The sequence below is a fragment of the Mugil cephalus genome, chromosome 4, assembly GCF_022458985.1.
Source record: "Mugil cephalus isolate CIBA_MC_2020 chromosome 4, CIBA_Mcephalus_1.1, whole genome shotgun sequence".
Classification (NCBI taxonomy): domain Eukaryota; kingdom Metazoa; phylum Chordata; class Actinopteri; order Mugiliformes; family Mugilidae; genus Mugil; species Mugil cephalus.
Window position 1 is genome coordinate 19,632,782 of NC_061773.1, and position 27,426 is coordinate 19,660,207.

The 27,426-nt window shown below is 43.2% G+C and overlaps 1 protein-coding gene across 3 annotated transcripts in view; it reads left to right on the top strand.

Annotated features, from left to right (window-relative positions):
- Positions 1-27,426, top strand: part of LOC125007060 (chemokine-like protein TAFA-1) — a 100,252-nt gene that overhangs the window by 62,086 nt on the left and 10,740 nt on the right. For all 3 annotated transcript variants that reach the window (XM_047583632.1, XM_047583630.1, XM_047583631.1), the window contains one exon: positions 18,948-19,088. In XM_047583632.1, the coding sequence (XP_047439588.1) occupies positions 18,948-19,088 (141 nt within the window). The remainder of the gene's footprint in view (positions 1-18,947; positions 19,089-27,426) is intronic.

Consider the following 27,426-nt stretch of genomic DNA (forward strand, 5'->3'; position numbering starts at 1 on the left):
CCTGTTTTGCAGGTGCAGAGACGAGGGTATCGCATTTAACTGTTCAAAACTCCTTTCATGCACGCCTTTCTTAGCAAGTAAAAAGTTAAATAGGATGGGTGACAGCGTTTGGCGGTGAAAAAAAAAAAAGGTGTGCGGAGGCATCTTAATTTCTGCCTAAATGGAAATGTTGAGAACTGGCACTCACACACAGCGCTGTACCTGCTCTCAGCAGAAGAAAGCTGCGTTCCTACTGATGCCAGGCACAGGCTCATTTTCTCACTCAGATGGAGGAAAAAAAAAAAAGAAATGCCTTTCAACCTGTATCCGCTCGTCCATGCTGAGAACAAGAGAAGCTTTCACTAGAAGTAGAGTATTCAAGAGAAAGAGGGCGCGAGAGAGAAAGAGACATGGAAGAAGAGGGGGAGCGAGTGAGGCGGCGAGTGAGGTTTAGGAGCCATTTCATCGCTCATTGTGCTGCGAGACTGCCCCACTGCTCGGGCTCAGCGATGCCAACCACTCGAAGGAAAGCGCCCTGCTGAGTGCTGTCTATTGGCTGCCACTCTGAGGAGATTTGAGGGAGAAATAGGCAAGTTTGCATAACCTTATTTCTGCTGGTGAAATTTCCAAAACTTCTCTAGTCAAGGGGGAAAAAAAGCCACTTTTTAGCCCTTTCAGACATTCATTTTCTGCCAGTGTGACTCGGCGCCTCTGGACCGGGCTGAAGTTAAAAGTGCGTTGTCAAACCTGCCACTTCCCAACCGGCATTTCAGTTCCTTTTACCTTTTCTGACTTCAATTCAAACGAGAGACATTTTAACCGAGTAGCAGATTTGCCGCTGCAGGTGACCTTCCATAGTGAAAATTGTGTTTTGAATAATCACTCAAACAATAGGCCGACGACTGTGCAATAACCCCGTTCCTTTTCTTAAATCTCGCTGAAAATTCAGATCTCCATTATTCACTGTTCAGTTGCTTGCAGGGAAGAGGAGCATGTGATTTAGAGTTCTCTAAGAACAAGTAAAAAAAAAAACAATAATTTTTTAAAGGGTTTTTGTGTGCAAGTAAACATTTTGTGTGCACTAATTGCTGGAGTGAAAAGCGGACCCCTTTGCAGCCTGAGCTCCTCGCTGCACCGCGACCTCTGAGTCAGGACTAAAAAGGGTCACCGACGCAGGACCTTCATTATACGGCAGCTCCATGCAAATCAACCGCGCCGACAATCTCCAGTGCTTCAAAAAAATAGAAAGCGGTTCTGAAAAGGTTAGAAGGGGGCCCCGTCTCCGAGTCGTCCTCTTTCAAGGTGAGCTCCCTGGCGCCGTCATAATTGAAAATTAAGTATTTGCTGCAGTATAATTAAACGGTGACCTTTGAACCCAAATGAGACCTCAGACGCATATTAAGAGATTACGGGGGGGCCTGGATCCATTCGCATACATCCTCACACAAGCAGATGTGCAAGACTCCCTCCCGCACACACATGCGATGACAATGTAACAAACAGTGACAGCTTCTTAATTATCACCCTGCCCGAGTCGTTAAAGCACAGCCTCCTACACCACCTTTCGATTTTTGCAGCCTATGAGTTCAAGGAACATCTCATTTATTTTAATTAATTACCAGAAAGCACCATAAAGGTGACAGGAACGACGAGGGAGCCGGCTTGACGGCCCTTCGGGGGCTAATTCGGGGATATTAAATTCGTGAACTTGGAGTTCGTGATAAAGAAGAGTCAGGAAAGTTGCATCGCTCCACTGAAAGAGACTGAAATCTATCTATTTAAATTGCAGTATTTTTGACAAAGCATCAATTCGTGGCAGGTTAATTGGAACAGATTAGTCAGGGTAAGACCCCCGGACCATCTTTAGAAAGTAATATTAGAAAGTTATACTGTTTTCATTTACTGACCACTTAACATCTTGCTTCCAGTTATCTCGTTCCTCAGAATCCTATGAAACGCCATTATTGCATTCACTTGCAGAGGTTCCTAATGAGCTGTTAATTAAAATGGAGGATATTCTGACATGCAGAACGACGGAGAAAAATGCACTGAACCTTTTCCCATTTCGACAAACGGAATCGTCAGTGGAGTTTGGTCAGTATAAATCTTTCAGCAAGCGTTGATATAAAGATGATTTAAGATTATGGACGCGGGCATTTTTTATTCATGCAGAATTATCCATTAGTTTGATAGGACTCTACTAAATCATGTCATTTCCCTTTCATTTCACTCCATTGTTCTTCAAATCTTCAAAGTCAGATCTGCAGCGGATACAAATCAAATGCAACAAAAAGGTGAAGAAAGGGGAACAAAAAGGATGCGGTGGAGACACCATATTAACATATAGAGCGAAATTAATGATATGGTAGGTGCCACTTGTCCTGCGATTGATGTAGTATTTGGAGTTCCGTGGGCCAGATGACAGATGGACTTGGGTAATCGCATCACTTAACTGGGATGAGTGCGAAACCGTAACGCTGCTTCTTTCACACAAATCACCCCTAACTCTTTAACACAAACTGGGCAGGGTTTTTTTTTTTTTTTTTATGCATGGTGCTTTGAGCTCAGCAGTGGTTTAAATTGATTAGCACGCAGAGTCTCCCACTTAGCCGGAGAGGAGGTCTGCATTTAAAAAAAAATCACAACAGCTTTTAATCTTGGCCCTGAACAAAGGCAGAGCAAAGGAAATCAATAGCATTAGAATGTAGCTCTTACTCCCACTTATCTTTGTCTCATTCTGAAATATAAGAAGTAGAGGGAGCAGGAGCGTTGGAAAGCTCAGTCCGCGTTATAAGCTGTAGCAAGAAATGCGGCCTGGCCCCCTCAGCAGCTCATCACAAGACCGGCCATTCAACCGAATATCCAAACTGGACTGCTTCTGCTTTCACCCGAGACCGAGTGATCACTTACGTCGTCGACTGGATTTTAGACTTAAGTGTTTTTCCCGTGGCTCAACCTTATTCACCATGTGGATGAGAAATATCTCAATGACATATTACACTTCATTTTGTGTCTCCCACCTCTGTCCGGCGCTGTATATAGCTGCCCGCGCAACAGGGATAAATCACTTCCCAGCTAGCTTATTACACGAGATGAAGGAATTCATCATGGTGACAGTCGGCCGTTGCGAGGCGTTCACTGCGATTTATCTGGGAGAAATTGATTGATTCATTAACACTGAATGAACAGTGCTGTGCTGCGGGGGCAGCGCGGCATACCTTGTTGCATGCCACTGTACGTGCTGGAAGAACACAAGGCCTGCAGCAGCGTGCAGGGTGATGCTAGTTCAGCTCATTACCTGGGCAGCATAGTCAGTGGCAAAGAACAGAGCGTTCCTAATAAGTCCGTCCGTGTGCCTCCCAACATAATGGCAAATGTTTTAGAATATGATTCCGATTTAACGGCTTTTGCTTGACGACGCCTAAAAAGTAAAGCACTCCAAATTACTTCTGCTGATGTGGCTGATGCATCGCCTACACTGGCTTAGATATATATGAGTTATGGACACCTTTCGCGGCACAGTACATTTTACGCACTGATCGATAATTTGAAGCTTTGCGTGGCTGAGTTGAGAAATTTGCGCGTCTTCAATTTTTTATGTGTCCTTTTAAGATTTGCGCTTTCATGCGAAAGCTTGTGTCATTCTCCAAGACTCGTGTGATACCGAGGTGCACGTCAGGGACGATGTGATTAGGGAGCGATTTGACAGGTAATTTCACGATGGTTTATGTTAAGGGGTTTCCAAGCCACCCTTTGACTCTCTTTTTCTTGAGTTATCTGCCAACGCTGCGGGAAGGGTTACTCTTCCCTATCCTCTTCCCTCTCCTCGCCTCTAACAACTTTAGTGAGAGAAAAAATATGTAATGCTTTCCTGGTTTTGATCTGAGATAGTGATTTTGATTAAATCTCTACCTCAGATCTGTAAAATCGCTTGATTTTACAGAGGCCTTCTTTGCAGCCAGAGCGTGCATCAATAGTTTTTAGATTGAAAGTCTTTAGTATTCCAGCAGGGCTGACCCATATTCACAGCCGTGTTTATCTCCTAACACAGAAGCAAATAAATACAGTTGGAAAGTTTTGTTAAACTGTGTCCTCTAAAAGAAGTTTGAGCTGAAGCTGTGAGGAGGTCAGTGAGAGACCCGAGCTTCATAAATAAGGACTGCGCCTTGTGATGAGTTATATGAAGGGGAATCACAGTATGTGGAGCGTGCTGTCCGACAACCTGTTCCATCTGTCTTTTAATTCAACTGCCTGTTCTATTTTCATCATTTTTATGATTGATTAAAGACACACACATAGTAATAAACTCCATAAATTCAAGAAAAAAAATATGAAAATGTGTCTAATGTCTGAATGTCTCTCTCTATATATATATCTAGAGCAACACAAAAACAAAGGCAACAAGGTTTGTTAGCATTTCACCACTGAAGAAGCCACTTGGATGGATGGTGGAACAGGCTGGAAGCCAGACCCACGTCCCCACCTTCAGATTTTTGTGATATAAAATTGGTCTGGCACCACTCAAAAGGCATTTGTTGAAAAGGCCTTGCTCAGATTGTCTGATTGTTAGTCGTACTACTGTTTTTCTATCGGTTGAAACACACCAAAATTATATTCTGTCCAGTTACCATTGTTTTTACTGAAATATTTTGGTAAATATTAGTTGACCTTATCACATATCTTAACTATTTGATGTAGACCATCTGAGGTAACTGTTAACTTTGTTGATCTCTTCCTCTTTCTCCAGTGAGGCTTGTTTTTTAGCGGATTGCTGTGCAAATTTGTACACACTTTCCTGGCGCCTTCAGGATAAATTGCTAACACCTTTTGCTAAATAACATTTCAAATACCGAATGCGAGTACAAAATTTCAATGTGCCTAATGTTTTAGGACCAAATACTTGACCAAATAAGAAAAGAATAGAATGCCCTTTATTGAGATTGGATATTGGATTAACACATTCTCCATTACTATAATGTGTACCCATTTATTTGTCTGGACTGTGTTTGTTAACAAGTAGTAACAGTTAGAAAATTCCATGCACGTGCTCGTACAGACCAACATGTAGGTTTTCAAACACAAGACGCTGTGGGTAGGGAGAGTAGGGTTGAAATAGTGGGTAATAAATATTGAGTTAAAACGAGGTAACTGGACTTGTAGAGATTCCTGTTCCTGAAGACGTTTCATCACTAATCCAAGTGCCTTTTTTAGCTCTAAGGGACTGGCGGGGAGTTGAGCTTTAAATAGGAACATCCATGGGTGTATAAATATTACGTTTGTCCCATATTTCCCATATATTAATATCAGACCAAGTCTGTTAAATGTGCCGATGTATTTTTAGTAGACCTAAGATGGCTAGCTTATTCATTTGACACTCATTTGGTCTGTGTTGTGGGTGACCAGGTTATGGTGAAGACTGGGTTGGTTGAAACTGTATGGAGTGTGTGTAGATTGAGCTCAGCTGAGGTGCATAGGCCAGAAAGGGCATAGTTAAGCTCTGTCTCTGACGCTTATGACGACTGAAAGAAAAAAGAAAAAAAAAGCTGCACTAATTCTCAGAAGGCCACATGCCAATTTGAAGGTGATTAATTAAATTCCAAAGAGAACAGGCGGGTCTGAAGACATTTCTGCTTTGAAATGAGTTGGCATCTGTCTCGACAACGCAACATAGGCGACGTTTTAAGCTTATCTCAACAAGCTGCTGCCTGCCTGCTCTAGAAAGCGCAGCCGTTTACGGTTACAAAACACCATCAGCTGCGAAAAAAATGGGTAAATAATAGACCTCTTCCAAAGTGTCCATTGAGATAAACAAAGGAGCGTCGTAGTACAGTAACTATTGGGGAGCTACTCTCCTCTTGTTGTGATCAACCATCTGTTGCTGAGCCTTGAGAGCTGCACTCTAATTTCATTTGTGTGCAAGAAAACAGCTGGCAAATATCCTTATTACATTTTCTCCCATTTAGAGTGCATAGGTGTTGACAGATCAGAGCAATAATACAAAAATTACTGTACAAATTACCACGTGATGAAATTAATCAGACGCACTTTTTCCCATTAAGTGATTTTTGAGAGCATTTACTTGACTTCCGCTCCTTTGTGTGACTAAGCCTCGAGACTTAATTGCAACAAAAACATGTAATTTTGAAGGTCTAATCCCTGCGCCGGTGTCCGAATGCACCTTTCTTGCAGCTGCAGCTTTTTTTTTTTTCCTTCCTCGGAGATGCATTTGTACCGCAAACGATGGCAACCTCAGCGACCCCTGGTCGGAAACTCGGAGTAATGAGAGCCCATGCACGATGTGATCTGCCCTCCACGAACACAGACAGATTCTGTACCTAACTTGTACGCTCGGCTGTTTTTAACGAGAGTCCTGAAACATGAGAAATGGAGACATTCTGGGAAAAGTATTAAAGAGAAATATGGCGCTTCATTCTGTGTGTGTGTGTGTGTGTTTGGGAGATACAGAGCGGAGTTGATGAGTCTCTAACAAGCGGCTTCATCAAAGTAAGGAATGAGCTGCCAAGCGGGATCTTTCTTTTGACCTACCTTGGAGAGCGAAGGATGGATGGATGGATGAATAGATGGATGGATGGATGGATGGATGGATGGATGGGTGCATGGACAGATGGGTGGATGGATGGAGAGAGAAGGAACAGAGGGAAATAGGGAGAGCATCTACTGAGGTGCCGTGCAGCGGCTCCTTTCTTCATTGCCTGTCAAGGTGGCGCATGTCTGCCGGGAGACAATCACTTATCTCCTTGCTGTGATCCCACAGTCACGACTTGCAGCTCCACCAGTACACAGGCAATGACCAGGGAAATGATGCAGTGGACATGATGGATAAAGAGGACGCACACTGCTGCTTTTGGCACCACGGCCGCCATATCTCTTCCAATAACACGTCCAGTTTCGAAATAAAATGTAGATAACAGTGTGGAAATGTAGTTAAAATGGACCTTTGTGTACCTGAAAATTGTGTTTAACCTCATTTTCCTCCAAGGATAAAATATTCAGTAAATGTCAACACAATTCCGTTTTCCCAATATGTTTATTTTTCTTTGAAGAGAGATTTTCTCTGGTCGCTTTCTTGCTCTCTGCTCTCCACTTCGCCCCCTTTCTCTCCATCACGGAGCTCAGTGCATGCATTGCAGTGGCATTAGTATGCGCGTCAAGTTCGGGCACAATTTGATGTGCAGCCACATGATTTCACAGTCCACCCTGGTGGCACAGATCAAATTTACAGGTATGTAGAAGCAAGACTGATGAGGAGACTCAGGTTTTATCATTTTATCTCTACTTAAGGTGATCCCAGTTACAATGCAATAAAATGGATCGAGGTAGACACAACGTATGCCGGCATCGCATATTAGAGATGACGTGAGGCTCGTTTCGTTGCAATAACCGAAGGTTCAGGTGCAACAGCAAATTGCACTGAATGCCACTTTAAACATTTCATTAATTCCACCCCTGGTTTGCTCAAATAAGACCCCATATATGAGAGAGTGACCTTGAGATCACACGTGGGAACCGGTTCAAAACAAAGTCATGATTCTAATCTTTATAATTAATGGCTACAACAGCCTGCGTCATTCATTATGGCTGATATTTAATCTCCTGGATGGGGGACAGTTTCTGTGACTGAATCAAAGCATATTTCAATTCATGATTGATTCCTCTCGGCACAGAATTGCTTTGCTAGATGAAGCAATCACTCTCACTCAAAAAAAACGAAACTGTGAGTGAATGTTAGGGCTCATCTTTTCCACAGGGTTCCATCATTCATCAAGTCAATTCAGTGTCTTCCCAATATTGACAGTTGATAAGAATCCACGGGAAGCTTAAAAACATCTGATTGCAATATTATGTGTGAGTCTAGAGGAAACACGTGAAAAGATTCTGAATAACTGCTTCCAGAATATGAAGGTATTGATTCAAAGGGACGTCAGGAGCAGGGGGGGTGGGGGGTTTGCCTTTGTCTTCATACCCGTGGGATGTGGAGATGGCGGGTTGTTAATGACGAACTCATCAATCATCTTTGTAATGAATCATCTCACTCCTTGCTGTGGTACGTGATTCATTTTTCTGTTGTGGCCTCGACAATAAAAACACACGAGGCTCTTCTCCCACTTGTGTTACCACATCAAGATGTTATCTCCAGCTTAAAAGCTTATCAAGCAGACAGTAATGATGTTGAGTGACTGAATTGTGTGTTTTGATGGATATCGCCGTGAGTAATCTGATAGCCAAATTGTGTTCCAGATCTCATATTGTTCCGATTTTAGAGTCTGCAAATAACCACGCTCCCTTTTTCCCTTTTGAGTCCTAACCTCAAACCCCACCAATGTCTCGTCCCGCTAATAATCATTTGTCATAGCTATGATTCTTTCCCACAGGTAGAGAAATAGGTTGAAAACCCATTTAAGCGCTATGTGACACAAAAATAGATGATCATTGTCCGATGTCAGCTTGGCCCGCAGTTAATCTGTTGTACATTGTGTACTGTGCTATATTTTCAATAGCAGCTATTCTCCTCTATGATAGGACTGAGAACGTGTCTCTACGACATCTGCAGAGCTTTTATGGAGGGGATAATTAGCTTCTACTGTAAAGAAACACCTAAGAGGGAGGTGAGTATTAACAGGGAGGCCTTCTTTCATCAGATCGTTTCCACACGATCCACAGCTATAATTAAATTTAATCACTAGTGTGGGAATGTATAGAAGCTTTACTTTACGAAGCCTCTTGTGCTGGAAACTTGAACTGTTGTGCTGGAAAATAATAATAATACGTGACGCTCAACCACATGAGAAGGCAAGGGTATTTATAGCTGTTCTGAAGGGCTACAACAGAAGGCAGAAAGAAACACTTGCCAACAAAAAGGGGCAAGAAAAGAAGTATTGTCTTTTGGGGGAAAAAAAAAAAGTTCAAATTTAGACAGAGAAGAGGTTTGCGTTCAGAATGCATCCAGACTCGGATATGGTGATTCAGACCAAAAACAGGGTGGTTCAGAACTTATAATATTGGACCACAGTGAGAACCAGATGATAGTCAGATCCAAATGGGAATCATGGTGACATAAGTGGGCATGTACTGGACCCCACAATGCAAACACGGAACACAGAGACCGTGTTGCGTGGTTGTCCAAAGAAAAATAGCAACAAAAAAAAAAAAAGAACAAAAATGAAAAATAACACTGCATTTTCCACTCCCAGGTCCGGAGACTGGAACAGGGGCTGCAGTCAAAATGCGTCAGTTCACCACAGTGTGATTGGTCCTGTGGTTCCCGAGCAGAACTGGTGCCTGAATGTGAACTGAACTGGTTCTCTGTTTGTGAAAAAGCCCTAAGAGAAGGGCAGTCCCTCCAACAAGACACTCATATTGCTGTTTTAAATGGAAAACGAATTGGGAAACTTAAATAGCATGTTTAATCGTGTCAAGTTAAAGGTATGATCAAAATTAAATACTGCCATAAAACAGTCCTGCTTTGCAACATTGACCATAATGACTCATTCAACCATAGCTAGAGCTGTAAACTTCAGGAAAAAATAAAGCAAGTAACGTAAGGTCGTAGTTTCAATCATCTTTTCAACTTAAAGTACTGTAAAAGCTGTAAGTATGTGAAATGGTAAAAAAAACAAAAAAAACTGTTACATATTTATATTCAGAAACTGCTGAATTCAGAGAGACCTCAGGACAGATGGTGGTTATCTTGAAATTTGCCACGAAGTGCAGCTTGTGTCATTTGAAAGATTAATATTAATGATGAAAGAAAAAAAAAACTCCAGTGACTTTTGAGTGTATGGCCTTTCATGAAATAAGGCGTGAATAAAATGGCTGTTGCCTGAGAAAATTTCTTCAGTCATGACAGATTATAGCCCTTTACGACGGCTTCATGCTCCCGTCTTTTTCATAGCCCACGATATAGCCCCGTCCTTGTTGCCACGAAGAGCCAAGGTCAGCTGCTAAATGCCAAATCTGACATCATTACTCTGCATTGTCAAACAGGTGCTTAGCACACTGATTTTCCTTTTTTTTTTTTTGCTCACACGTAGATCGATCATCACATGGAGGTCTGCCATACAATTATCATATCACTAATGGATCATTTGAAAGGCAATATCTGTTTTAAAGGAAAACAGTTTGCCGTGTACGTACTAAGCAAAGACGCTGGACCACAGAAAACAGGGACCAAACTGTAGATTTACAAGAGATGTAAGTATTTGTTAATAGACTGACGTTTTGGCTGCTTTGGTTTAACCTCCCAGGACCCGAGCTTTTATTTGGTCTGCATTTTTAATTTCTCTGAGGTATTTTGGGATATTTGGGATTTGGGAAATTAAAAAAAAAGAAAACATCCTCATGCGTGGACACTAGAATTATGTCATTATTTATATTGTAAAGAAGTCACAAGTGTGGCAAAATATAAAACTGTTTATTTATCCCTGTCCTTGCTGGCTGAGCAAGGACAGAACAATGAAATCCTCCTCAAACAAGTACTTGCTAATCAGCAAAATTTCTAATTTGTTAAATTTGCGCGTCGAGCAGAAACATCCATAAGCATAAAGTAAGTTTTAACCTTTGCTCCACTAGATGGCAGACTAAATCATCCACTAATGAGGACAATGGGTTTAAATTAAGCAGAATAAGCTGCAATGAAACCTAAAACTTAACGTCCCCATATGAGGACGCAGGTTCTCAGGAGGTCAAGTCCACTTAACCATTTGTCAGTGCAGCATCACTTTCTTGTGATACCACATTCATGAAGCTGTTTGTGACTTCAAGTGTTCAGAATGAATGAATTAAATAAATGAATGAATAAATAATAGCTGCATTAAAACATGCAAACATTCCAGTCGGAGGGATACACACTTATTAACATTTATTGCATATGGACCCATTTATGCAAAACCATGCAAAAGCCCGACCGTTCGGCTTTATAGAAAGTGGGCAGACTATTTGCACAGCAAAATGCCCTGTCTCTTCATACACTGCTCTGGGAATTTTTGCATGCATCCATAATTTGATGTTAAGTGCCTGCTGTTTGCATTATGCACATTAGATAATGCATTGTGTGTAATTCAGGCAGACCCCGCCTGAACTCAGTGCGACATGCCATTTGAAACCCCACACACAAAAGTCCCAATATGGCATGATTGCTGCTGGAGACAGCCACTATGTTCTAAGCACCTCATCGCCCCCTCTGTGTAATTGTGTGTCACACAGTATTCAGAGTAGACCTCTGACCAGACAGTCGCTACACCCTGTGTTGAACTAAACAACCCTATATGGAATTTTTGTAACTTTACTTTTAGCAATTTTCATTTTTTTCCCTTTCTTTTTCTTTGTTTCTTAGAAGAGGTTAACTGAACTTCATGGTGTGTATTGAGGCCATTTTTCAGGGCTCACAGCCTCCAATTGTTTTCTCCAGGTAATGTCACTTTTTGAAGGCTGCTCTATGGTGCTGTTCGAAAAGGCAGCTTTGTGATTTTGAATGGACAATTTAGTTGCTCATTTCACCATCCGACTCTCATTTAGAGCGAGCAGTGACCTGTGTCATATGGACACTGAATAGAGGTCAGGCACCGCTAACTCTACTGCAGGGTGCAGTAAAACACGGAGAAGGCAGCGGTACACCTGCAGGCTTGGACTCGCACGTGGTCGGGCTAGCTTGTAATGACCCTGCTTTAGATGCACAACACAACAGACTAAAGTAGCAAATAAATAATAAGATGCTTCTAAATAGAAGTTTGCAGACTTCAGACTATCTAATGTGCAACGTCACGTAGAGTGAAACAGATGTTTGTTGCACTGCACCACACTATTTCTGGCCGTTTCCAAACGTGGAGATAAGATAAGGATATAACTAAAGCAACACAAGCCATCTCTTATATTGTGATAGCATAGTTAAAATGCAACGCAGTCCTCCTCCATAGAAAATATAACTGCCATGTTTATAAAAGAGTATCAAGCAAAGTTATGCTTACACCTAAAACACCACAGAAGTAGGTTACATCCTGCATATATTTACCATAATCCCTCCCTTCTTTTTACATCAATCTATGTGGTAACTTCTAAGGACTTTTAATGTGTTTTCTCCAAAAGGTGTGCACTTCGTTGTTTTTTATATATATATGTACCTGCAAGCTATTAGTTTTCATCGCTTTTCAGAACAACCATGTGGGTAATAAAAGCCTGAATTGACATTTAAGCTATAATAGTTGTCAGCCGGCGCCCTCCCTCCATTGGGCTTGAGCTTGGCAGTGGGTCTTCTTGCGGCAGTCCATGACACGGAGAGTTATATATGCCGGAGCATTACAGAGCCCTTCTTAATCCAGTTTGTCACACTGCTCCCTCTGGAGTGGGGTAATTTCATGGTGCTGAACTGGTATTGATAGAGCTCTGGTAAATGAGGCACGCAGCAATCGTTAACTTTAATAACCATAAAGATGTGAGCATTGGAGTCATACAGGCCCACGAGAGGAAACCCATACAGGTGATTAAGAATCGACCAGGTCCGCAGCCAGCATGCACCTTGCATCACTTATTTGTACTAATGGAATTACCTGTTAAAGATGTCAAGACTATTACCACCAATGGTGCAATTGCTGCACTGTGCTCTTCCTATTTAGCAAACTGGAGCTCGTTCACTGATAAAAGCAAAGCTCGTGAGATTTTTCTCTATTTTTCTCTCTTTCTCCACAAACCCCCATCCACGGTGGGTTTCTGTGAGACGGACCTGTAGCAGAGCTGGATTGAGTATTCTGTGTGAGTATTGCAAGGTTCAGAAGTAAGCCATACCAAGCAGAGGGGAAAAAAACAACATTCATTTGTGTGACTCCAGTATAGCTGGGTCAGTGGTTCCTGTCAGTCAGCTTGAGCTCTGGAGTGTCCTTCTCCCCCACCCTCCCCCTTCCTCCCTCCCTCAGGTTTGTGGTAGCTCCAGGCACAACTATAGCTGCCACTGTCCACTTGTTTGTCTACTTCTATTACTGTGGATGATGCTGCCTCAGGAGGGAAGCGAAATCCAGGCCACAGACGGGTCAGCGAGAAACCAGCCTCGAGTCTTCACACTGGCTGAGGTCAGAGACACCATACGGTACTGGGAGCTGATGGGCACTTGATAAATGGTGAATCCATTCCGCCGCCTGATCTATCGGTGACACGCGGGTCAAAAGGATTTTAGACCGGACAAACAATGGTTAGCAACGGCTGAGATTAATTTGTTTGTTATTTCTAGACGCACCCAGTCCCAAAGTTGGCATTCTTCCTGCTGCTTTAGATGTGTTTAGTGGTAAATGGTGCAAGATGATCTGGCAGCCTTCTTCCTTGAGGCTACCTTTTATTATTCATTGGTAAGGGTCTCTCATGGGCTCTCTGGGAAAGGGCTTCAGAGTGAGAATTAAGTGGTCCATGTACGTATTAAGAAGGATGGGCTACCGAATTACAAGGTTCATTTAAACCTCTGGGTTTTACGGCCTTCCTCAGTTGGTTACCCAGACATCACGCTTGCTGTTGTTACCGACCACAAGTGAATCAGATTCCTGCACACGTAAATGAGATGAAATGACATAATCTCACTGCTCTGCTGTAGCAAACAGGTTTAACTCTGAGTTGAGTTTATAATGCTTAGGAACTGTAGCTACTGTTTTACTGCCACTCATTTACAGATTATCGTGTAGGGAAAGATGCAGCGACAGTGCCGAAATCACAGCACAGGCCAACACCGCTCCCGGTTTGGCTTAAGCATTAGTGGGTGATTTTGTCTCACTTGAGCGTTGGGGAAAAAAAGTTCTGTACGTCCAAAGAATAAGAGGAGTCGCCTTCTTTTGCCAGCAAAGGAGTCTTACATATGTAAAGCACACGCAGTCAGCGTCTATGCTGCTATCTCCGTCCACCATAAGGTGCAAATCAGACAGTACCAGCGTAACAGAAGTGGTATACTCCTTCATTAAAATAGAGCAGCCAAGTCTAATTCTGCTTCTCCCGCGGATTTCTTTATACGCGCTGTTCATTTTAACTGGTCCCATTACAGAAGTTGAGCAGCAAAATGTGGGTTGTGTAACATCTGATAAAATATGTAAACCGTATCAGTTGCCAAAAGGAAGAACATGAAAAGTTGTTCCCTGGCACTGCCTCCAAGGCCTCCATTTGGAATCCACTTGACAGAGCTTTGTAGCGTGGTTAAACATAATCCTAACTAATCAGGGGAGTGGTCACGAAGTTCCAATCTGATGTTTAAGTAATGAAATGCTAAATTCTGATGAGCTCCTTTAAACATATATGTAGCGGGACAGCAGGCCCACAGCTACTTTCATGCCTCTTGAAACAAATCATTGATATCCTGCCTTTTTTTTTTTTTTTTCCAAATCCGAGAAACTCAAATCTAATCGAGACAGAGCAGCGTTTTAAATTTTAAACATATCTGACGCTTCTTAAATATAATGAAATGTGCATCAGAAATAACAAGAAGGGGGTCATTTTTCATTATGCATGATTTCACAGAAAGAAAAGTTGACAGAAATAAGGCAACTCAACAAACAATCCGCTGCTCAAGAAAACTTTGTGTGGTTTGAGACGACTTCTCCGGGGGACAGCACAAAGCGTCTTTGTTCATTTGTAAAAAGAAAGCCACTGTGAGACTCTCAATTTGTTTTAAAAATGTGAATCACTTTCAGCAGCAGCTCCAAATGCAGCTCTCACTCTGCTTTGTGAGCGTCAGATTTACATTTCTAAGCTCTACACATGTTTACATTTATGTACTGACAATGGCAACCGCAATTCCTTCTGCCACCTGAGATGCGAATTGACAATTAGAAGTTCCAAGACAGCGGATAGCTGTCAGTCGCACAGAAGCATTGGGAACAACAACAACAAGCCCACAGAGATGGAGGAATTACAGCAAATATGGACTGTGGTTCAGGCAGCACCTGGCTCCCTGGCAAAAACAAAACAGGCAGGCAGGTGGAAACGGCAAGTGTGCACTGATTAACTTGATAAGACGAGTCCTTGAGAGGCTTAAGTTTTCCCCGGCTGTGTCCCTTCCCTCGGAAATTATGTCATTACTTAATAACTGTAGCAGTGAGAGATGCAGAGAGCGCGAGAGGTAAAGAAAGCTACAGAGAGAACGGGTGATAGAAATGCTCGCTGACGGTGAGGCGGTGATTACTGCTCTTGGCCGCCGTGCATAAATTATAGTTGTTGACACTGAAGCAGTGCCAAGGCGTAGTAGAAAGAGTTTTTTTTTTTTTTTCGTGGCGTGGTGACATTGTCACAAATACCTGCATATTTCCCTGTCAAAAAAAAAAAAAAAGAACGCAGTGAGATCAAAAGGAACTCAGTTGCCAGCATTCTTCGTCACTCAGAGGATGAAAAGAAACTGTCACTTTGATTCCTTCTGGTGTTTCAGAATAAACTGTCATGTCGTTGTGACCTTCAGCACAGACGCAGCAGTAATGTAGTCATGGATTTTGTGTTGTTCTTGAAGGTGATCTATCTATCTGCATGGATTTAAGTCATCTAAAGTTGACTGTGTACGATCAGACAACCTTGATTATGACATAACCCGTTATTTACTTTCAAACGTCCCTTTTGAGTTCACAACTTCTGGTGGATGCAACACGCTCCAAACTAGTCCTGAGCAGCGAGTCCTCATCCTTGAAGCCTTTTCTCTTGTAAAAATTGAACATGAAGTAAAATCATTGTAGCAGAACCTAAATCCCAGTGGTGTAGTTTGTCCGTCAGTCACAAACTCCTGCGACACGCTCTTGGAGGGACTCAGAAGTTAGTATTTTCTGTCCATTTGAGATTCTCACCATGTGTGACAGCAGTAATTCTGAGCTGTTGGACATATTATATGCTCCACAGTCAGAAATACATTGGGAGACATTTCACAGTGGTTTGCGCTTGTAATTTTATTTCGCTTTCGACTGCAAAACACAATCCACAAGCTTCGGGGACTCCCGCAGGTTAAACTAATGGAAGCTTTAAGGGCAGACACTGAAACCTCTGACATTCATACGAGTGCACTTAAAGACACTTGCAATCCCAACATCATTAAGGCTACTCACACCTCGTAATATAAAATGTTTAACTCTCAGTAAGAGCTTGAGTAGATGTTAAATAACTTGTCATCAATGTGTGCAACTCTGCATTTAGCTTTTTTCTTTCACGGTCCTGCAACTTTCCTCTCTGCAGGAAACTCTCCGATATGAAGTATGGCTGGTTATTTGTGCTCCCATTCCTTCCTCCCCCAGCCATTTCCCAATTTTACAACCTTCTTTCATTAACAGCCCATAATTGGCCACTGGGCTAAGCTGAAAACAATGAAGCATTGATTTCCTTAAACATAATCACCTCGTACAGTCATTTAGTGGCTGCTGTCACTGTAGGCTGCCGAGAGAAAAATGACCAGTCGGTGGTCCCATCGATGCCCTTCACCTTAGTCCACCAAAGGCTAGAGTGCGCCGCCACCCACTCCATCTTAGCGGGCTGGTTTAACCCCTTTTGGTGCCTGACAGGCTCCGAGCACAGCATCCATCACAAGTGCAGTCATGTCTCAAGTCATCGCGATCCCGTACAGCACCAGAATGCGCTGTGCACTTGAGCAGAAAATATCTATTATTAAATATCACAGATGCCTAGACACACACACCAACAAACGGATATGCAGATAATAGATGGTCATTTACCTCACCCGAAGCTCTCAGCTACCTGAATAGGATTTTGTCTAGTCTAAGTGGCCATTAGTCGTCTAAGTGGCTCTAGTAACTGGCCCAGTAGAGTCATCATGAAGCCATCTACACGGCTCCCTCTTCTATATACCAGATGGTTCAAAGTGATCCTGCTTAATGTCCACCTGTCTGATGACTGGGCCTCTCCCGTTGAATGATACGCACACCAACGTGTGGAAATGTGCTTTAAGTCTGCTGGCAGCATTTAGAATAATCATGATAATGACCACTAATATGTCCAAATCAGCTGCATTTCATTTGAAGTCTAAGGTCTCGTCCTCACGTACATGGGTATTTTAAAAGCCTAATACTGTATTTTGGCCTTTAGTCCACTCATTAGGATTTGAAAAACTTTTATATGGTAAAGATATTCAGAATCTCTGTTTTCAGTATAATGGAGAAATGCATTTTTGGCTTGTGGCATCAGAGCGTGCATCATTATCTTCTACTTCAAACAAAAGAGGTAATTTTGCGTGAGTGTGTATGTGGCCAAGAAATAGTGCTGGTGCTAACCTTGCCTCCGGAAAGCACCACCTAAACCAGAAATGGCATCAGATTTCATTTAAGCTTCTTAATGACCAGCTTGGCTTCAGAGTTATCAAGCTGGTCAATCTCTGTGGCGCTAACCTCCACCGATGCTTGCTCAGGGGATTCAACCCAATTCAGTATTCTGTGACGCAGCATTAAGTCCTCACTTATTTAGTGATCTGCTTTGACTTAAAAGTGAGTCCGCAGGTCAGGAAGCTGTCAGTAGAATATTCAACAAGCCAAAGCATTGTGGGGGTTGGGGTTTTAGCACACTCAAGGGGGTTTTCTCCTCACTTTTATAGTCTGTGTTCTGCCTCCTCCTGCCCAGAAATATCTAACAACAAGCACCGAGAGAGTGACATTAATACTGCAGGACAGAATAGTCCGGCAGGACTGCAAATGTTTGCCTTTTAATCCAGAACTCGTCGGCCTTTGGTCTGGCCAAAGCAGACATTGATGGGAATGGGAAAAGAAAACGGTTGCCAAACTTGTCTGGTTTGCTGGGAGCTCAGTTCCGTTATTCAGGACCTGAGTCATTTCAAACATTTGCACAGCCAACCCAGCCAGAGAAACGCACACCGGTTGTTGTCATGCCAGTGGAGCAGGATGCCCTCTTCAAAACGCGGTACGGCCAACTAAAATAAGGCACAAACAAGATGAAATGTGGCATTTGGTTGTCTCTCCTTCTTTTCCCACTCTATCCATTTTGTATATTGGGTAGAATAAGTTAAACTCTCCTCTCCTCTCCTCTCTCCTGTCCTGGGATGAGCTCCAGTTTAATTGTTGGATGCTAGTGTCTGTTGCTGTGGCTGTCAGGGGAAGATAAAGAGTTTTTCCTGGGGCGTGAGGAAAGGGGAGAGCAGTGATGGAGGGCCTCTCTCCTGCAGCTCCGCTGGCTGCATTAGCCCCACGCTTTATAATTGTGTGAAGGGGGCACTTCCAGTGGCTCCCTCATTACTCACTGGCATGGCCAGTCGCTGGCAGCCAGACACACCTTGTCCTCTAGCTCCCTCTCCCTCTCTCTCTGCCTGTCTTCCTCATTTCAGGATGTCCCTCAGCTCCATCACCCCCCCCACCATCCCATGGGCAATCCTACCCATTGTTATTTTGACCCGCTACCGCCATCGGCGGATATCACCATTTCTTTTCACTGAATTTTTTTGACATCCTCCTTTGTTAGAGAGAGACCTTTTGCATAGTGTTTGCTCTGACTGATGTCACCTATGGTTTGAAGTCTAAGATTGTGTTGGTACAGCAATGGAAATCAAACGTGTCAGATATATATATATACAAGTCCTCACTGGAAGACAAAACACTTATTCCTTTATGTTGTTGCCATATTAGGAACATATGGATGATATTAAACATAGCGGGTGCGTGATGTTCTTCGTGATAATCATCAGGGGCTGATTGGTATAGAGTGAACACTGAGTGAAATGCAATTAGATTACATAATTAAGATTCCTTGAGGGCCAATTTGTTACGCACACTCATAGTGTAAGTGCCCAATGATTGTACTCACACTTGACACATGTGATATGATCTGAAGTGCTGTGGGTTCTACAAGCTCCTATTTCATCCACGTATCTGTTGCAGGTTTAAAAGGTTTCTATTGAAAACGTACGTATGGTGAGCTGACACAAACACACAGGACCCCTCTGTAAACTCCAGCTAATTATCCATGACGTGTTTCTGTTCATATCTCTACAGAGGGAGGCACGTGTGAGGTAATCGCTGCGCACCGATGCTGTAACAAGAACCGCATCGAAGAGCGCTCTCAGACAGTCAAATGCTCCTGTTTACCGGGGAAAGTGGCCGGGACGACACGCAACAAACCCTCCTGTGTGGACGGTGAGAGCATTTAACGTGTTTTCACATGCTGCAGTGCCGCTGCTGTCTATCTGTTACCGCATGCTGTGACGGGAAAAAAAAAATCCTCGTCAGTTTCATACCCCATCTACTCATACAAATAAGATCCAGCAACAACACGTTAAAAGTATGGGTCCTACCAGGAGCGAGGACGATCCTGAAGACATAAAGGATTTAGCTGGAATGTGTAGACAGACCACAGAAAGGACATAAGAAATAATACCATAGTTGAAGGTTTCGCAGAATCACCCAGTGAAGGATTTAGTTCAACCAATAGTAATTCTATACTCAGTCCATGCAATGGTATATTTAATGAACCATAAATAAAAAATAAAAAAATACAGTGAAGTGAAAAAAGCTAAATTAGATCATAAATAACATTGAACCATCTTGTCACAATTCAGTGTTTTGGACCTGGCACAGATGTTACTTGGACATGTACCACACACCCAGACCAGACAAATATCCGTGAGGTCCAGTCCCAGACATAGGGCAATAGCGCAATAAAATGAAAGGAAAAAAACAACAAAGAAGAATAAAATCTTAAGAATCTAAAGGCAAGAAGTTACAGGACAAAGCAGAATAATAGTCGATTTTAGCAGCTAATAAAATGCTGTTGAAAATGTATTTTTACACATTAACCTAAATTTAGCTTCACCTCAGTCAATATAATCACTACATATCAGCGCTTCATAGTATTAAAATATACCAAATTTGTGCATTTTGACTTAATAAAACAGTAAATAAAATGTATACAAAGACAAAGTCCATTTTTATAATGTACAAATGCCACTTTTACTCAGTAAAAGAATCTAAAAACCTTTTTATATGACCAAACAAAGAGGCTTCCACTTTGAATTCTTTTTCAGAAATTCTTCACAGACGTAAATAAACATTTCAGACCAAGACCTACAGCATACTTAAACGTGACTCTCTCTCCTGTCTCTTATGTGTATCTAATAACAAAACGCATCCAAACATTGAGAGCCCAGTAGCGCGGTGCTGCTGGGCATCATGGGTGAGAGAAGATGATTTAGCTGGGCTGCTGAACACCTGAACAGGGAGTGGATCACACCGCCCAAGGCATCTCAGGCTGATGGAAATGAATAACTAATAAATACAAGTCAAGGAAGCTCCAGGCTAGTGCACCTGAATTACCTCAGTTGAGAAAAACAATCAGGCAGAAACAGCTCCATGGAGAGCGGTGGGGGGGAAAAAAAGGCTGACAGGAAGTCACAAGTCTACTGAGACAGAACTGCAATGCCCCTTCACTCCACGGAGCTCATTTAATGCTCTTCAGTCTCGATATTTTCACCTCTACCTTCAGCAGAGATCAAAGTCATCTCTCCGAATGCCTTCACAAAGAAATCCGAGCAAAATATCTTCATTACGAGGGACGTTACATGTGGGGCCAGACGGGCCTCTTCGGTGGGTTTCACAAGGTTGGTTAGCCGCATCTGACACTGAAGAAGATCCTAGAATATGAATTAGAGCCCCCTCCCAGCAGCATCTACTGGAGCAGTAAAGGGACTTTTAGACTTTTCTCTTATATTCACGCAGATCGTCTTTTAAACACAGCCTAGATGGGCCGAAAGAAAACTACTAGACATCTTCAACATCAGACATTTTCTCTCCCACATCTACAAATTGCATCTCGAGATGGAAAATGCCAGCTGAGCGCAATAACAAAAGGTCAATATAAGTAGATTCTTGTTTTCTACCTTGAGAAACCTAACAGAAAGAAAGTTGGACAAAAATATATGAATCAAAAATTGCAGACTGAGGAGGTGAAGGAGAGGAGCTGGCGTAAACACTCGGTGCCTCTGTGCTTCAAGCTCCTGCAGTGAGGGAACCCTCGTTGTTAGTCTATTGATTAACAAGCACTTATAGAAGGGGTGGTGATAGAAATGGAAATGACAGGTCACTGAGCAGTACCACTACAGTATTGAACCAAGCTTTCCCCTTCTGAATTGTGTCAACTGCATAATTTTCACCTGCTCGTAAGGGTTTATTATTTACTTAACACCCATCCGTTGGGAGGACAGGGTCTGAAGGGCATTTGAAATAATAAGTGATTAGTCATAAGAGCTCATTTGTAATCAGGCGGTTTTGACGCACCATTTAATTAAGGGATCTTTTCTGCGAATATGAAACGAATGGACGCAGGACGAAAGGGTGTTGGGAATTCCGTTCAAGCGTATTGGTTGTGTAGAGAAAGCTACACCTGAAAGTTGGGCCCTTTGTCAACCGAGCCCCACGGGCCGCCACCGCGCTACGTGAGGGATTATAGACTTGTGAGTCAGTGGTCTGTCCCCTCAGCACCGGCCTGGCCCAGATGGAGCTTTCTCTCCAGGTTCCCCTGTGTTATTAATGTTCCGTCCATATGAGGAATGATGCTGCAGCTCGGCTCATCTCTCCGCCCCCCCCGGGGGACACCTGCTGCCACCGCGCCGTACACAGGTTACGCTCCAACAACAACAACATATTTAAAAAAAAAAGCACAAAGAAAAGCCTACCGCTCCAATAAAACAAATCAAAAATTGTGTCTTCAGAGGTCATTTGGTTTGGACACACAGTCTGGGGGGGAGGGAGGGGGAGCAGCGAACACTCCTTTATCATTCCCCAAATTTGCAGAAATAGGCAGCCTCCACGATGTGCTCTATTATTGATCATTAGCGTCAAACTCCAACATCAAAGCACTCGGTGAAGATCAGTCCCATTGTCGGGTGTCTGCAACTTGTGAATGCAGACCACATGGGGTTATTCCAGTTGCTACTGGTAACTGTTTTGCCTTTTACTAATGCATGAGGATATGACGACGGGCGATGGGAGGCGTCATGCTCAGCAGGGTTCCTGTGTCAGACTATCCGTGTGGTGGGAATTGATTATTAGCTTTGACAAGGAGGATCATGTCCTAGATATGTCAGGGCCGACGAGGCTCCGCGTGAAGAACATCCCTTTTAACAAGTCAAACGCTCATCTCTCTCCAGCCTCGCCGGACCAATCACATGCACTCAGATTAGGCGCTCATCACTGCACCACTGCCTTTATCCCGGCGTATGAGACATGTAAGCCCTCAGCCACGGCATAGGCACGGACAGTTGCACGCACATGCGCTAATTTACTCACCGCTACATGCACGCTGATGATCCAGCATGCACACATGCTACCGCTTCGTGTTGTCATGTAGCCGCTGTAGCAGTAAGCTCTTTCAACAAGAGACACACGCAGATGCCCGCTCAGTGCTGATCACTGATGGGGAATGAACCCTTCTGTTTGGCTGCGGGCGCGTAGAGCAGAGCATGACAGGTTGTCATGGTACATTTGAGATACATCCAGAGGGAAGACACTTCTCGGGGGGAGGGACAAGGAGTGCTGCAGATTGTCCGGATACATTGCGGGTCAGAAGTTATGAATGGAATCAGAATATCTGAACATCAAATTAAGCTGCGCATTTCCTCAACGATTGCGTGCACTCTGTTTGAGGAACCTCGTTTGCCTTTTCTTCAAGAATAGCAAAACATGTAATCGGTACGGGTTTGCGCAATACTTGCACCAAGCTCCAAAGTGATGACACCCCAGAAGGCATTACCCTATTGAGCCTCCTTACACCTCCTTACACGTACCTTACAGTTCAGTTCCACAGCCTCCTGCGGCTGTGTACGCTTGGCAAGATGCAAATCAGCTGCAGATTCTGCCCGAAGGGATGGACAGAAGCAGCATAATACGACAAACTAACTCCTTTCTCTTGCTGACGGACACACACAGCAGCAGACATAGGGCGATGCTAACAAACCCTGAAATCCTCCCGAGTCAAGACAGACGTTGGTGTGTTTCGGAGAAGTAGAAAATAATGATCGCGAGGCACGTTTCCTCCTCCGTCCGTGTCACATCCCACTGAGCTCCAGAAGCGCAGCAAACGTGATTAGACTCTAACCTTTAACCTGCCAGGAGAGGATCTGACCCTCAGCTGGTGTTCAGAGGTCTCTTATGTTTTGCTTTTTTTTTTTTTTTCTAACCCAACCCCTCTCTTCAGCATTTCTCAAGCAAACATCTCATCTCCTCTCCGCTCCCACTACTGGAGTAAAAGGCCTGCAGTTAGCCGAGAGAGACGAGCAGAGGAACATATAGCCAGCTGCGCGAGACCTGCAGCTGCTTTCATAGAAGAAAGGAAATAACCACGGAGCAAAAAGACTCATGCATTAAAAGGCATGCACGTGCACTTATACACATCCACCGACACGCGCAATGATCGCACGAGTTACACCTACTCGCTGACGCTCAAAGTGAACATGAAGTCACACTCGTGCACCGAAACATTTTGGTTTTAAGTGTGCATTCCAGCTTTTTTTTTTTCCAACCACATTCAGTGAGTGGACCCCTAAAAAAACTATACTGGGAACTGTCAAATGTGGGTGTACATTACTCCACTGAGTGATTAGAACAATATTTTTTGAATAGGCTAATCAAACCTTCTTCTCTGAGAGGGGCAAAAGATTAATATAGATGTACAATCCTCCTGTAATTATACACTATCCTCCTTCACTCCATGCTCCTGTGACCCGTCCAGCACTTAAACAATGCTTGCAGTCATACCTCCGTGTCATTAAAATGGAAACAGTTCATTTAAAATCAACCGACTCCCTGTATTTTTCCAGTAAAGTGGGAGGAGGATTACCTGATGGACATGAATGATTGATTGGCCGCTTGTTTAACCGAATATGCAGAGGGCTTGCGGAGCAATAATGTAGAGTGATCAGTTAAAAGGGGAGAAACAAATACTCAAATGATCTGAGCGAGTTAGTAAAAGAAAAAAAAGTAAAGCTGCTTGCTTACAATTATCTGGTGGGTGGCATCGATCCCACACCGCAAACTGTAAATCCAACCCAACAAAATGGTGCAAGAATTCAAAGCCTAATTGCTCTCTCCTCCAGAAGGAGACACAACAGCAGAAATCATGGAAAGCTATCGTTTTGCTGCTATTAATCCACCGGGCGCGGCACATTTAGCATTAACTATTCATCGAGCCCACGGACACGTATTCGCATTTTGACACAGACAGAAATCAATTCTGTTTCTCATTCGTCAAGGTGTTCAAACATTCTGCTACCTGGCAGGGACGTGTCAGCAAGTTCAATCCATCACAAAACCTGCTCACCAGTGGTCTGACAGATGCTCTTGTAAAAAGGTCCATCGCTTCATGTTTTTCAATCAATTCGAGTCCCTCTCCTGGTTTGTTTGTCCATCACAGCTAAAGACTCCAGCCTGCTACACGGCTAACATCTTGAATCAAACGGTCCTCCAGTCCTTGTTTGCCGATTATTCCGAGCCCATCTGTCATCCTTGACGGTCTACGGCGGCTGTTTTATGGTACCATGTGAGGATCGTGTTAATTGGTGTCTGCGCTTTAAATCACACTGAATGCCTTTATCTAGCAAACAGATGGATCGGAAAATTAATCGTCAGCCTAAACGGCGAGGCGGCCGTCCACTGCGAAGAAGCCCCCTCCTCTCGTCCTCCTTCCGCTCACCTGCAGACGCAGGGGAGGAGGACTAAAGTTTGCTGATGTTGGGACAAAGGTTGTACCCTCTATGCTGACGATTGCAGAGGGAGCAGTTAAGCAAAATGACTGTTGGAGGTCAGTGGTCACCAGAGAGTGATGCATGGATCCCAGCCCAGAGATGACTCTTCTCCACTGGTCAAGGTCAGAGCCAGACGCCCTGGCCCGAGTTCAGCCGTGAACATGAAGGGTCTGTGTTCCCATTAGGCTGGAGTCTGGTTTTTCTCCTTGTGGCTGTCAGAAAAGACACATCATTGTCAAACCTTCTTGACTGATCGTACGTCTTTCATATAGAGAAGAAATGATTTCTTTTGCTGAGAGCATTGTTTAAATATGGAAAGCTGTGAAGATGTTAATTAGAGTGGTGATAAAATCTAGATTTTTAAAGATCCACATCTATTAAAGCATTAGTAGAACATGTAGATCATATTCCAACTCTAAATTGCAAAATTTACATGATAACATTTAATTTTAGTTATTATTATTTTTACTATTTTTAAGTCCTTTGTTTGGAGTTAGGACACATTCTCCTAGCCTCATAAATTTACTCTTCATCTTTCCAACAACAGTGACTGATAAAAAAAAAAGATGACGCCTTCGGGGAAATTTGGAAATTCTCTATTCCAACTCGGAAAGTTCACACCTCTGATATCATAGTGTTCATGTTACAGGTTAAATCGGAGGAGAAAAAATACGTTTGGTATATTGTCACCATTTGCTTAACGTTGAAATATGTGTAGCAGCTAAATTACTGAGTTTGACGACTCACAGTTCAACTTTTCCCAAGTTGTCTTGAATGCCTCCGATTGGCTAGTGATGTTAGGGAAATGAGATTCTACTGGTAAACGAACTCAACTGACTGCTCGCACATTTATTTATTTATTTATTTTTATCGCAATCAAACGCCACGAGCCGGCACAGTGCCACAATACTTGAAGGCCTTCCCTGCATCGTACATGCAGGGAGACGCACACAATAATGGTTGAAAACTGGTTGAAACTGATGGTGAGCTCAGATCAGACAAGCGCACCCCCTGTGATCTCTGGCGCACCCGTTGGTAATCTAAAATCTAAAAAAATGACACCCACTCCTATCACCCTAATTGAAAAAAAAAATCTTCTATAAATATTCATATTTTCATTATTACTCAGGTTTCAACATAACATTGGTGTAAAATGCACATTTGACCAGGATTGGTTTCCAACCAAGTTAACTGTGCACCTTAAAAGGGAGATTTAGGTTGGGCACTGAGAAAATTTTCTCCCTCGGCAGACGTGTAACAAAAAAAAAAAAAAAAAAGAGGTCTTTAACATTCACCACACAAAATGATGCTTCTGAAGAAGAAAACACCCACGTTAAACATCCATTCTGGGTTTGACATTCCTAAGAAGTTTGCATTAAAATGAGAAAGTGAATGAGGCCCCCCTTCATAGGGCTGAGCATTTTAAATGCAGCAGAGGGCTTCAGTGAAAACCTCAGGTTTCAGCATTAAAACCAAAAGTCTTAAGGCAAGCATTCAAATAGCTAATAAACAAACCAGCAAAAACAAAGAGAATGTGGAAAGAGTGGGTGAAAAAAAACACTCCGGTGATTCAGTGCGCCACCTAATTGGATCCGACAACACACCCTCACTAGTGTGTGCCACTGAACAAATGTGCTGCCAGCGTGTAAATGCATGGTAACGCGTTAAAACAAAGCCCACAAATCAATAATCAAAAGTGAGGAATTGATTGTACAACAGCGAGATGGAATTCTCCCTTAAAATAAGCCCGTCCACAGAAATTTAATATTTGCGATCACAGAAATAAAAACTGAAAAATAAGTAAGTCTGTCAAAGTCTCTCAGCACCCCCAGGCTCATTTGATTCCACCTTTGCTTAGACTCCCCTCGTATAAAAGAGCTACACTTCAGGTGCACGCTTTTCAAAGCAGAAAGGATGAGGTGAATTCACTTCTATTAAGTACAGTAAATATCATTAAACTTTCATGCAAAGCGGCTCCCGTTCGAGGCAGCGTTTTAATCTGGCTCCTCATTCTTTGCTTTCTTCCCTCTCTTTCTGCTTCCACCCGAAGGGATCGATTTTGTTTTGAAGGTACTACTTTGCCATTTTTCAATTTCAAGTGAATTCAGCAATCACATTGTCGAGCCTAAACCCTCCCCGGTTTGTGGCGTAATGAAAATCAACTTCTAACTCCTGCGCGGAGGGGGACGTACGAGAGGAAGGGGCGACACATCATCATCTCTCAGAAGAACCGATTAAGCACGAGGTCCTGAGCTTAGTCGCAATTCGCCACTTAACAAGCACTTCCTGCACAGTTATGATGTAAAACCTAGAGCTCAGTTTAATATGGTTAGATGTGTGGAATGCAAGATGGGAGAAGCACACAGCGGATGATGGACCTACATGTAATTAGCGGATAAGTTGAACAGCCATGGGGGAAGCCAAAGGACGCGTTCGCAGCTGGTTAGTAGATGCTCTCATTCTGACATTTGCCGTCCTTGGGGTTCATTTAGGGAGACGCCAAGGAGGCAGCATCAGAACACAGCAGGCTGGCTGAACAGCAGTGGGGTGTACAACCAGTCCAGTCTTTTTGTGGTGCGCGTTTTGTGTGTCCATCACACTGAACTGTGACACGCCCGGCGCTGCGAGGGACTGCACTTGAACGGTCCTCTCCCATGCGCTCGTGTGGCTCGTGCTCACAACCGACTGGTGGTAGGTCTGTAACCTTGGCAACGCACGCCGGAGGGCATAAAACTGTT